Source organism: Uloborus diversus, chromosome 10 (assembly GCF_026930045.1).
Source record: "Uloborus diversus isolate 005 chromosome 10, Udiv.v.3.1, whole genome shotgun sequence".
Lineage (NCBI taxonomy): Eukaryota > Metazoa > Arthropoda > Arachnida > Araneae > Uloboridae > Uloborus > Uloborus diversus.
Window position 1 is genome coordinate 122,092,359 of NC_072740.1, and position 12,251 is coordinate 122,104,609.

Genomic DNA, 12,251 nt, shown 5'->3' on the forward strand with positions numbered 1-12,251 from the left:
CATAAAAAATCAAGTTTTTTAAACTACACTTAAAAAAACTTTAAGTGGAATAGCCCCTGAATATAAAATACTGCTTAAGTTTTTAGCACCCTAATTTTTTAAACAAATTTCTAGGGGAGAGCTCCTGAACCTGTTTCCCGTAAAATTGTGTATCCCGTAAAGTTTGTCTATAATTGCATTTTTGAAACTTCAATTTCGAAAATTGGGAAGGGGGGGAGGAGAAGGAATTGATTTTGAGCTATTTGTTTTTTAAAAATCGATTGGAGGTAGTCCTTGAGCTCCATCCCTTACTCTAACGTCAATAAATATGACCTATAATCGCGTTTTTAAGGCTTCAATTTCAACAACCTTCCGCTGAGACACCTGCACATCTTTGCCCCCTAACATCAGCAAAGAAAATCTAAAATTGAGTCTTTAAAACTGAAAGTTAAAAAAATTTCCCGTGGGAGAACCCCCGGATCCCCCTTTCCTTATCTTCCCTATACGATCAGAGGTTCTCTCTCTTTTTATTTTTTGCCGAGTCCCCCCCCCCGTTGGAATATGCGCATTAGAAAACTGGGGAATGTTAGGATTTTGCTAGACGTCAGTAATTGGGACTTGGATTTCACCCCCGGCATTAACTAAATTGCGAAAAATATAGAAGGCAACATTTTTCACTGTAAAGTTTTTTTTTAATCAGAAATATCATTTTTTCCCTTTTAAATAAGATCGCTACTACCTCCCCCCCCCCCCCCAAAAAAAAAAGCTTGTTGATTCAAAAAATTAGAAAAAGTAATTATTTTCTGCACTGTTACTATTAGTAAACTATTTTTGTTCTGTCAATTAGAGGGCCTCCGGATCCGGTTGCGCCTGGGGCCTCAAAATTCCATGATCCGCCACTAATTATTGTGTGACGATGTTGTTTTTAATTTTTGTTTATACTTGATTTTTTATTTTATTGGAACTTCTATTTTTTACTTAAGTTAGAGGAGACACAAAATTTTTACTGCTTAGGGTTTCCACTTCACTTGATCCGCCTCTGAGTATGACCAAAAAACCTTTGTTGTTTTTCCAATTTGTTGCTAGTCTCCTAAATGCAGGGATGATTACTTTTGATTCAAAAATAACAGCTGAAGGATACCTTTTCTGTGATAAAAGTTACAGAACAATTGGTCTATTATTTCTCGAGAAATTCGTAAAAATGTGAACTTGTGAAAGTGTTTCAATACTTTTGGTGATATAGTGCTTATTTTGGCTATTCCTACAGTATCTCTGAGCTTTATAATACTGCATTAGAAATATGAATGTACCAGGGTGGCGACAGATCAGGGAGATCAGGGAAAAGTCAGGGAACTTTATGAATCAGGGAAAAGTCAGGGAAATATCAGGGAATTTTGAAAAAATTACACAAAATCAGGGAAAATTGATTTTATGAAGAATTTTTTTGCTCTGCAAAGTTAAGTACTCTAAATTCCCTATACATTTTCCGCCATTTATCTATTCAAAAATAAAAGTAAAATTAATGAGGTGCGATTATACACTGCCGCATATTTGTGCATCTTTTTTAATAAACGTCAAAGTATTGAATTTTACTTATTAACCACAGGATGAACTTCCTAAGATTGCTTCTGTGTCTGTTAGGTTGTTTATTTTACCTAGCTTGAAATTTCCTTATACGCTTTCAATGCAACGTAATATAAACAACCATACAGGCAAAGAGGAAGCCTTCATTAATACCTTAACTCCTTTGCCTTTATTCCATTGTCTCGAAGTAGTTAGTGTACTGTAATCACGATTTCAAGAAGAAATCTTCGGTTTTTGAATTAAGACCTTAAAAGCTTAAAAGTTATTACTTCTTCACATTTTTAATTTAATTGCTAAAATTGAACTTTCAATAAAAAAAACTTTGTTTTTTGCTGTTATACTATTTGTTGTCACCGCAGATTATAAAGGTTTTCTTTTCTTCAGACTTAAGGGCTTCTTTAATTTTATAACCAAGTTGTATTTTTTTTTTTTTTTATATATTTTGAAATTAATTAACTGATTTTTTTTCTTGCATTTCAAAGTTGTTTGTTACAAAAGCAATCTAAGATTTCTTTTCGTTACATACTGAAATAATTTGAAATAGAGTTAACTTGTGTACTTAAGTAAATATCTTTATTTTTTTATTGTTAAAATGCTGTATTCATTCATTAAAACCTATGTTCTTGATTAGAGAAAAGCTCCCTATGAATGGATGTCAAATGGTTTTATCGGTTTTGCATAAATATGTCGATTAGTTACATAAGAACAACTACATTACTTCAATTCTTTCACTATTACTTGTTATTCTTGCAATAATTATTATACTGTTTGAAAACTTAGTTCAAAATAATTTCAATTACTTTTTAGTTCTATCATAAATACACATAATTTTAAGAGTAATTTTAATAGTTTCTTAAAATTCTTATGCTAAGTGGTTTCTAGAAGTAATTTTTTTTTTTTTTTTAAATTTTCTATGATTTTCCCATGTAGAAAAATTTAATATACTGTTTTGTAGGGTTTCTTTTCCCAAAAAAATTGACTTGATATATTTTTTAAAACCATTTTATTAAAAAAGAGCATCTTTTTAAAATATCTTTAGTTCAACAACTTTACACAACTTAAAACGTTTAAAATACTGCATTTTTTACAAACATACAATGGATTTCAAGTAGAGCAAAGAAAGAAAACATTATCATTGGTAACGTAAATCAGGGAAATTTGGTAAACCTAATCAGGGAAAAGTCAGGGAACTTTTTTTCACAGTTCCTGTCGCCACTCTGTGTACACACTGTTTATGTCTTTAAAGTTTTTTGTGTAGAAAGAATTTATAAAAATTAATAAATTATGAAATATTTTGTGCTAATTGATGATTTTCATTTTAGCTTTGTGTATATATTCTCTGTTGTTCATGAGATTTGCATGGAAAGTTCAACCTCGTAATTTGCTATTATTTGCTTGCCATTTTACAAATGAAGCTGCTCAAATTACACAAGGTTGCAGACTTGTTAAACATGAGTATGTTTTCATATTTTTCTTAGTAATATAAAAATTCTAAAATGTAACTATTTAGTGTTGAATGAAAATTTGAATATGTTTTAATTCATGCAAGATAGAGTTATGATATAGATTAAAATATTGTAATTGTCTGTATTTGAATAATATCTGCCCTTTTCTTTTTTGTTTCTAAAAATACGTTTTATAGTTAAACTCATTCAAGTAAGAATTTTTTTTTGGCTTGAATTAAATTATTTAACTTGTAATCCTACACCTCTTTAGATTAAAATAACATGTGATACATTTGCTTTCTATTTTGTTGTTACTGTGCATTTTATACTTATAATTCATTAGTGAGTCATGTTTTGATATTTCTGAAGATATTGTCTCATGAAGTAATAAATGAATGTGATACATGTACACAAAACGAGTATTAATATTTAAAACTTTTGTTCTCTCTATTATTATTTGGTACAGAAAACTTTTTTAAATATGTGTAATAAAGTAATAAAGATATTGGGAGGTCCGTGTCATTAGCACTGTCCAAGTGGTACAAAATGATAAATTAACTATTAAGGTTGATGGATACTTCGTAGGAAATGTCTTAATACGAAAACGACTTGAACTTAAGTTTGATTAGCCAATTTGCCCTAAAAATTTAGTTAACAGTCTTGCTGGAACATCTGATCACCATAGTAAGATAATATAAAGCTCACACATAGCTGCACACATAGCTCAAAACTATCTGTAGGAATGAAAATCAACATGCAGTGGATACGAAACATTTTTAGTAAAAAAAAGCCTTTTGCTTTCAATCATGTATTCCTGGAAGCAATAATGAACATTTTTCATTAATACATCTTCAAATTTTGAAGATAATCAGTGTTTAATATGGATATTATTAACAATTTTCAGTCAATGCACACATCTACAGCAAATGTATCTGCACAGCATCAAATGTATCCGCGTACTGTGTGCACGCTTTAGTCTATATTATCTAGCTATGCTGATCACTACCAAAAAGAAAAACACAATTACATGTGCATTGATCTTACATATGATACTTCAACCTTCTATAGCAAACTCTTACTGAGTTATGTGAGATACATATAGACATCGTGAGAAAGCTTGCCAGAATGGCTCTGAGAATAATTGAAATGGATTTCTTGGTTGCCCATAAATTCTTACATCCAAATAAATACTTACAGACATCATGAAAAGACTTAATCAAAATTGATTTATGAGTGATTACATTTGAATTTCTTCGAGAGTAAATCCATCAGTCAACTGCTCTAAAATTAACGTTCTAGCTATTCCTGCTGATAAATTTCTTATCCTTTCCTTGAAAGGGAGGCAGCATGAGTCAAAGGAAGGGGGGAGGCAAAAATCAGGTTTTCATAGTAGCTACTTCATGTTTCCCTCCCCCCCCCCCTTGTTATTCTTCATAGCCTTTTGGAACATTAAGAATGGTGAAGTGAGTGTATAAATATTTATGTACTCATGTTTGGCAGAGCGTCTTTCTTTCATTTGAGTCGGGAAGAGGGATGAAAACTGTGACAAAATCTTTCCATAGTAAAAAACCTAGTTTAAAACCCGGTGTAAGGTTAGTTTGAAAAGATCATTTGTGGCCACTTTGAGTGTTCGTGGGTAAGTAGGAAACAATTGGTTAGTTCTTTTTGTCTTTTGCTGTGCTCCATCCCCCAAATTATAGGCACTAAAAAATCATGAAAAATGCAAACAAATATCTGTAAATATTTTTATTTTTATAGATAAAAGGTGTAACCTCTCAATAAGTGCCGATTGATATTTCTATTTTTGCATTTTGTTATCAAAATCGCTGAGTAAAAACTTTGAGGCCAAGAAACTTTTTTTTACAAATTGGACACATCTTAAACTTAGGATCAAAACATCATTTGAGTGATAATTATAAACCTTAAGTACAAGTAAAAATAGCAAAAAAAATTTTTTGTAAGTATTTCTTTAACAGAAAATATTACAGATCAATATTTGAACCTGAGTAAAATCTTTAAGGCCAACTCAGAAAAAAAGCATATGAAGACAAAAATAAAAACATTTATGAGCTTGTGTAAGAGTCATGTCTTTAAATTACTTCAAACGTGCTTCTTTTCATGGATAAAATTAGTTTTTGAAAACGTTCGAGATCTATTTCAAGCAATTCATCTTCAATAGTAAATTTCAGCTCTGCTTTGATGAATTAAAATGTCTCCCATTTGCATAAACTTGTCTTGCTATGTCACCCCATAGTTCTATATTAAGCTAAGATCAGGAGACTTAGTTGGTCATTTCAAAGTTTTAACAATTTTTCGTACTGTTACTCGAATGCATAGGTGCATGGTCTTGCTGATATTTCCAATTTTCTCCAGCAATAATTCAGCATTTATTAAAAGGTAGCTTACTAAAACATTTTGATATGCTTGTGGCTTCATTTTACTGGAAAGAAATATAACTGAGCCCACACCATTATAAACAAAGCACTCTCAAGTCATGTTAGAGCCTCCATCTAATTGGCACTTAGAGAATATGTCTTTTTCTTTTGGTAAATCATGCCAGTTGCACTTCCATCCATCTAGTCCATCCAAATTCCACTTCTTTTTATCAGAAAAACTAGTTGTATCCATTGGTTACTCCAGGTCTGATTTCCTGGCTAAAGTTCAAATGCTCTATGTTGTGCCTAGTCAGTAACTGAGGCTAAGGCAATTTTGCTGCATAAATAAAATCTCCACACATTCTAATTGTGTTCCATACATTGCTTTTGACAAACATTTAAACGTATTATATGAATACGTTTCCTGATTGAGTACTTTTCAGGTGATGTTAGTTTGCAAACTCTTCCTCCATCTTACAGGGTGGTGACAGATCAGGGAGATCAGGAAAAAGTCAGGGAACTTTATTAATCAGGGAAATATCAGGGAATTTTTAAAAAATTACACAAAATCAGGGAAAATTGATTTTATGAAGAATTTTTTTGCTCTGCAAAGTTAAGTACTCTAAATTCCCTATACATTTTCCGCCATTTATCTATTCAAAAATAAAAGTAAAATTAATGAGGTGCAACCATACACTGCCGCATATTTGTGCATCTTTTTTTCTCAATGTCAAAGTATTGAATCTTAGTTATTAACCACAGGATAAACTTCCTAAGAATGCTTCTGTGTCTGTTAGATTGTTTATTTTCCCTTGCTTGAAATTTCCTTTTACGCTTTCGATGCTACGTAAAATAAACAACCATAAAGGCAAAGAGGAAACCTTCATTAATGCCTTAGCTCCTTTACCTTTATTCCATTGTCTCGAAGTAATTAGCATACTGTAACCACGATTTCAAGAAGAAATCTTTGGTTTTTGAATTGATACTATAAAAGTTTAAAAGTTATTATTTCTTCGCGTTTTTAATTTAATTGCTAAAATTGAACTTTAAAAAAAAAAAAAACTTTATTTTTTGCCATTATACTTTTTGTTGTCACCTCAAATTATAAAGGTTTTCTTTTCTTCAGACTTAAGTGATTCTTTTATTTTATAACCAAGTTGTGTTCTTCTTTTAAATATTTTAAAATTAACTAATTGCTTTTTTTTTCTTGCATTTCAAAGTTGTTTGTTATAAAAGCAATCCAAGATTCTCTTTCGTTACATACTGAAATAATTTGAAATAGAGTTAACTTTTTCACTTAAGTAAATATCTTTATTTTTTTATTGTTAAAATGCTGTATTCATTCATTACCTATATTCTTGATTAGAGAAAAGCTCCCTATGAATGGATGTCAAATGGTTTCATCTGTTTTGCATAAATATGTCAATTAGTTATATAAAAATAACTACATTACTTCTATTCTTTCACTATTACTTGTTATTTTTGCAACAATTATTATACTGCTTGAAAATTTAGTTCAAAATAATTTCAATTACTTTTTAGTTCTATCATAAATACACATATGTTTTTAAGAGTGATTTTAATAGTTTCTTAAAATTCTTATGCCAAGTGGTTTATGGAAGTTTTTTTTTTTTTTTAATTTTCTGTAATCTTTCCATGTAGGAAAATTTAATATACTGTTTTGCAGGGGTTTTTTTCCCCCAAAAAATTAACTTGATATGCTTTTTTTTTACCATTTTATTAAAAAAGTAGCATTTTTTAAAAAATATATCTTTAGTTCAACAACTTTACACAACTTAAAACGTTTAAAATACTGCATTTTATACAAACATACAATGGATTTCAAGTAGAGCAAAGAAAGAGAAACATTATCATTGGTAACATAAATCAGGGAAATTTGGTGAACTTAATCAGGGAAAAGTCAGGGAACTTTTTTTTTTTACAGTTCCTGTCGCCACCCTGTCTTAGTTTCCAAACTCTTCCTCCATCACGCAAAGACAAAGCTTTAGGTCTTTCCCCGGTGATCTTTTCACCATAACTGTGTTTCAATTTTAAAAAGTTGTTGACTTCAATGTTGAATCTTCCAATTTTTTAAGCAATAGTATGCCTAATTATCCTCATTGAAGAAAAATCTTCAATCTGCCCTCTTTCATGAACAGTTAACTTCTTACCTTCATAAAGAGAACCAAAACTTTTAAGAAGTTAATGACAAAACTACAAGTTGAAGGGTTTTCACAATCTTGTTAACTGCAGTGATATTTATTCCAGTATATGTACTTCTTGTTTAAAAAAAAAAGTGTCCCTCAAGTTTTTACTCGGGCTAAAATATATGAATATATCACTTTTTCTGGTAATTGCATACTTTAAAAATCCTGTCTGTTGCGTTATTTCTTACCAATGAGCATTAATAATTAATAATAATACAATAGTATTAAAATCCCTTTTAATTTTATTTTCTGTTTTTCACAAGAAATTTTACTGGCCTTAAAAGTTTTTTACTCAGGCTGTACATTAACTGCTTTTACTGCAAAAAATTACAATACATTCTTCGAGGTTTTCTTCTGTTTTGACATTACCACTTGTTATTTAATATCCTTTCAACTTCTGTAAAAGTGAGTGGGCCATATTTGAAGCATTAGGGGAGAGTGTTGTACCTTGGGACAGTGCTAATTTCTAAGAATCTATTTTTAGCAGCCATGTTTCTTGTAATCTGTAATAGTAATCTTCACTACTAAATGTTGCAATAGTAATAATAAGCATCAAAAGAGTTAAATTGATGATTTTGGGAGAGAAATAAAATTTCATGACTGAAAAGTAAATATTTTCTTCATTTTTATCTCATTTTCTGTCTTTGTATTTGTAAAACTAAACAACTGAATTTCATTTTGTTATGAAAGAGATATACTTGAAACATTTTGGTTATGAGAAAATAATGATGGTGCATCTAGATTGACCACTATTTTGGTTTTTCTTAAACTACGTGGGGTACCTTGGGGCATCCAAACATATTTGTACCTTAGGACATGTCCCAAGGTACAACATATGCATAGTTCTAAATAATTAAGATATGTTTAGGAACATGGAAATGTGTTCTAGTCTGATATAATCTTTTAAACACATTTAATGTCATATAATAATTCATTAATCATGATTCATAATTCATTATTCATGATTTAATTCATTACAAATGAAAAAATATTTTTTTTGTTTTTTGGTGCAAAATTAGTTTAAGTATGGCTGTTTCCTGAATCATGAAGAGTTTCCCATGGTTCAACAGGATATGTCCCAAAGTGCAATAGGATGTTGTATCTTGGGGCAGTTTTGGAACTCTTACTTTAAATGACTGGCAATATTTTATTTTCAAACTGCCTGAATTAAAATATATATATATATATATATATATATATATATATATATATATATATATATATATATATATATATATATATATATATATATATTGCAGAGAAATAGGTTAGGGTGACTTTAAGATTTTAAATTTGATTTAAATAATTGACATTAAAAATTAAAACATGGAAAGTGTCCCAAGGTACAACACTCTCCCCTAAAATTTGGCCAGAGCCAACTTTTTTCATTAAAATTTTGTGTTGCCACTTAAATTCGAAAATTTTTTCTCAATACTTTGACATGTGTACATACAGCAATGCTTTTTTTTTGGGAGGGGGGGGACACCACAATTTATCCCCAAATTTCACCCATGCTAGGTATGCAACTGTAATATATATTGTTTCCATGCTGCAATATTACATAGGATCAAAATATTTTATTGCTTTACTGCAAAATATAAGCAGAGAATTGGCACCAAATAAATTTTCTGCCCATAGTCCTTAAAAGTCATAGTCTGGCCCTGCATTATGGTATTAACATACAAAACAATATATCAAAACATATTTCATTTCTATAACATACTGGCTAAAAAGTCCCAAAACCTTGAAACATACTACATGCAATCAGAACTGGGCAGAATTAGGGTTTAGTTAAGTGGTTTAAAAAACTTTTGCTCCCATTATCTTCCTAAAATTGGAAGCTTTTTTTTTTTTTGTTATTCATATTCAGCAAGTTAATTAGGGGAGAAAAACGATTCTCAGCACTTTTTTTTTTTTTTTTCAATCTAGATAATTTTTTGAGTTCAGCAAAGAAAGTAAGTCTCATGTGCTAATGTTACTAGTTTCATAAATGTCTGTTCATTCTGTTTTCTTGTGCTCATATGTGTTATATTTATTTACAGATACTTGAGTAACCCTGCATAAAGTTCTTATCATATAGCAGAGGATTATCTGATCAATCCAGAAATGCTTTCTTTCTGATGTAAAATGACATAATTTATACATATAGAGCCTGATTATGGCATTATGCCTTTTTCTGACTTAGGGTGGTATTGTTTTCAGGACTCTCAATCATTTGAAAAGCAATGTAATATTTATGATTTGTATGAATGTGTACACTCCCTCCTCTGCATATATTCCATTTTAAATTAATCTTTTTCTGGGTGCAAAATTAAAATTTGTTTTATAATATAAAAATATATCATGAAGTATAATAAATCAGTATGCATATTGTAAAAATTACTCTTAACTAATTAAACCCATGAATAAACTGCATAGATCAAAGGATTATCCATTGTTTTGTACTTCAAAGTAAAATTTAGAAACATTTGAGCCATTAAGTGATAAATTATTCACTGCAGTTCAACTGATGATTTTTTTCGGTTTTGAGTTTCGGAGTTCCTCTTAATCTGGTCTTATATGTATAAGTTGTGTACATAATGCTGGCTGGCTGGCAGGACTGATAGAAAAAATAATGTACATCTTCTGCTTTGTATAAATCCTTGTCCATTGTTCAATTAAAAAACAAAAAATGTAAATAAGTTATTAGTTGTTTCTGAAAATATAAGGTAGATATTTGTGCAATATGAAATTAAATATCTCAATGATTATTTATGAATGTTTAAATACTGATACATAGTTATATGAATGAATAAATAAGTGAAGAAATATGAATAAGTATGTGTATTTATAAAATTCTACACAGGCACTTAACCTAAGTTTCATATAAATCAGCATTCATTAACTATGCATAATATTCATGGGTGATAATTTGAAGAAAAAAAAATCTCATTTATCAGAATTGGGGGAAAAGTAATTCTCCAAAAGCAAATAACTCAGTATGTACAGGAAATGACTTCTTGGACAGTGTTTATATTGAAAAAATAATAATACAGTCGAACTCTGTTCATACAACCATGGTCAATACGAAATCCCAGCTAAAACAAACATTTTGTTAGTTAAGTTTGGTTTACTATTGCAGTACTTTAAAAATTTCATGGATATTGCATAAAACAAAAAGAAAGTTTCAGTTAAGACGAACAAAACTTCCGACCTCTCCACAGAAAAATTTTCCCGATTGAATATATATATATATACATTTTTCTGATACTTTGTGTCATTGCAGAAAGCTCACCATGTATTCCTAATCCTTTTTGTAATGTCCTACCCATTTTTAGTTACCAAGTGGTGACAGCTACACTACCTTTTCTACCCTATGGCACTAAAAATGTAACTGACAATGATTGGGGTCAATGCAGCCCCCTAAAGTATTACTTTCTCATTAGCCGCAAGTCAAGCTTGTTTGCTCTCAAGGGGTGGGAGGTGCTCTGGACCTTAGACCATTGAAGGACGGCATTAGGCAGGGCTATTTTTAGAGCCGAGGCATTTCTCCCACTATTGCTATTCTGAGAATGAAAGGGTTGAAACTCAGTAGGGAAACTCATACTGTTGCTGCTTAACTTTGAATAAAACAGTCTATCTTTTTATTTGGGTATTGCCACCTGTCTCTTTTCCCCGCTCCATTATCACCTTTCGTCAAATACGTTCTTCAGTTATCGCTAATACAATTTAACACAGTAAAAATGTATGTCCTTCACATTTTATTCTCTTCTGGAACATAAATAAGGCAGTTTATTTCATGTTGTAACTTATTTTTTCCGGGTGAAAGAATAAAAAATCCCTAGCATTTATTCTGATAGTCTATGTTTCTTATAAAGTAAATGCTGTTTTTCTGGTAATCCTTTTCAAACCAATGGTGAGTTTAAACTCTTGGGCAAATTATTAAAGGCGTTAGAAGGGAGGATAAGAAGCAAGAATCATAAGGAACATATGGTCACAAACACAATGCTGACGCGCTACACGCACACAAAGCCAGAAATTGATAGCACAAATTTATTATACAAAGATAATTTTATACAACATTTTAGGTCTCAAGAAAGTTTTAAAGCGATTGATGAAATTTGTGGCCTGCAAATGTAATATATATGAGTCGCAATTACAAAGCACTCTCCGCTGCAATAACGAGACTTTAGGAAAACCTTCATCAGTCACTACGCCTTTGTTGCGATGCATGTATTAGAGCTACTACAGGTCGTAACTTTTAACAACTGCTCTAAATATTTCTTAAAAACTAAAAAGATACGTAAAATCTTCTTTGTGCAACAAATTTGTGACCTGTTTTGGATCCATTAGTTTCAGGCTTTGTGTGCATGTAGTGCATCAGCGACCATATGTTCCTTATGATTCTTTGCTTCTTATCCTATCCGCCCACATACCTTAGATTTTTGCCCAGAGCTTAAATTCACTCTGTAGGCATACATGTATATAAGCTTATATACTCGTGTATACATACATGTATATAAGCGTATATACTCATGTATGCATACATGTATATAAGCGTATATACTCATGTACACATACATGTACTTTTCTCCGCACGTACCCCACCACTTAGCTGTAAGCCTTGGCTGGGTGCAAGTATAAACATGCACTGGTGTTACACGTAAATGTACATATATACG

General features: G+C 30.7%; 1 protein-coding gene across 1 annotated transcript in view; it reads left to right on the forward strand.

Annotated features, from left to right (window-relative positions):
• Positions 1-10,461, forward strand: part of LOC129231409 (mitochondrial pyruvate carrier 1-like) — a 41,231-nt gene extending 30,770 nt beyond the window's left edge. The window contains exons 5-6 of the mRNA XM_054865718.1: positions 2,886-3,018; positions 9,633-10,461. Of these exons, the coding sequence (XP_054721693.1) occupies positions 2,886-3,018; positions 9,633-9,654 (155 nt within the window). The 3' untranslated portion in view covers positions 9,655-10,461. The remainder of the gene's footprint in view (positions 1-2,885; positions 3,019-9,632) is intronic.
• Positions 10,462-12,251: the final 1,790 nt, after the last annotated feature.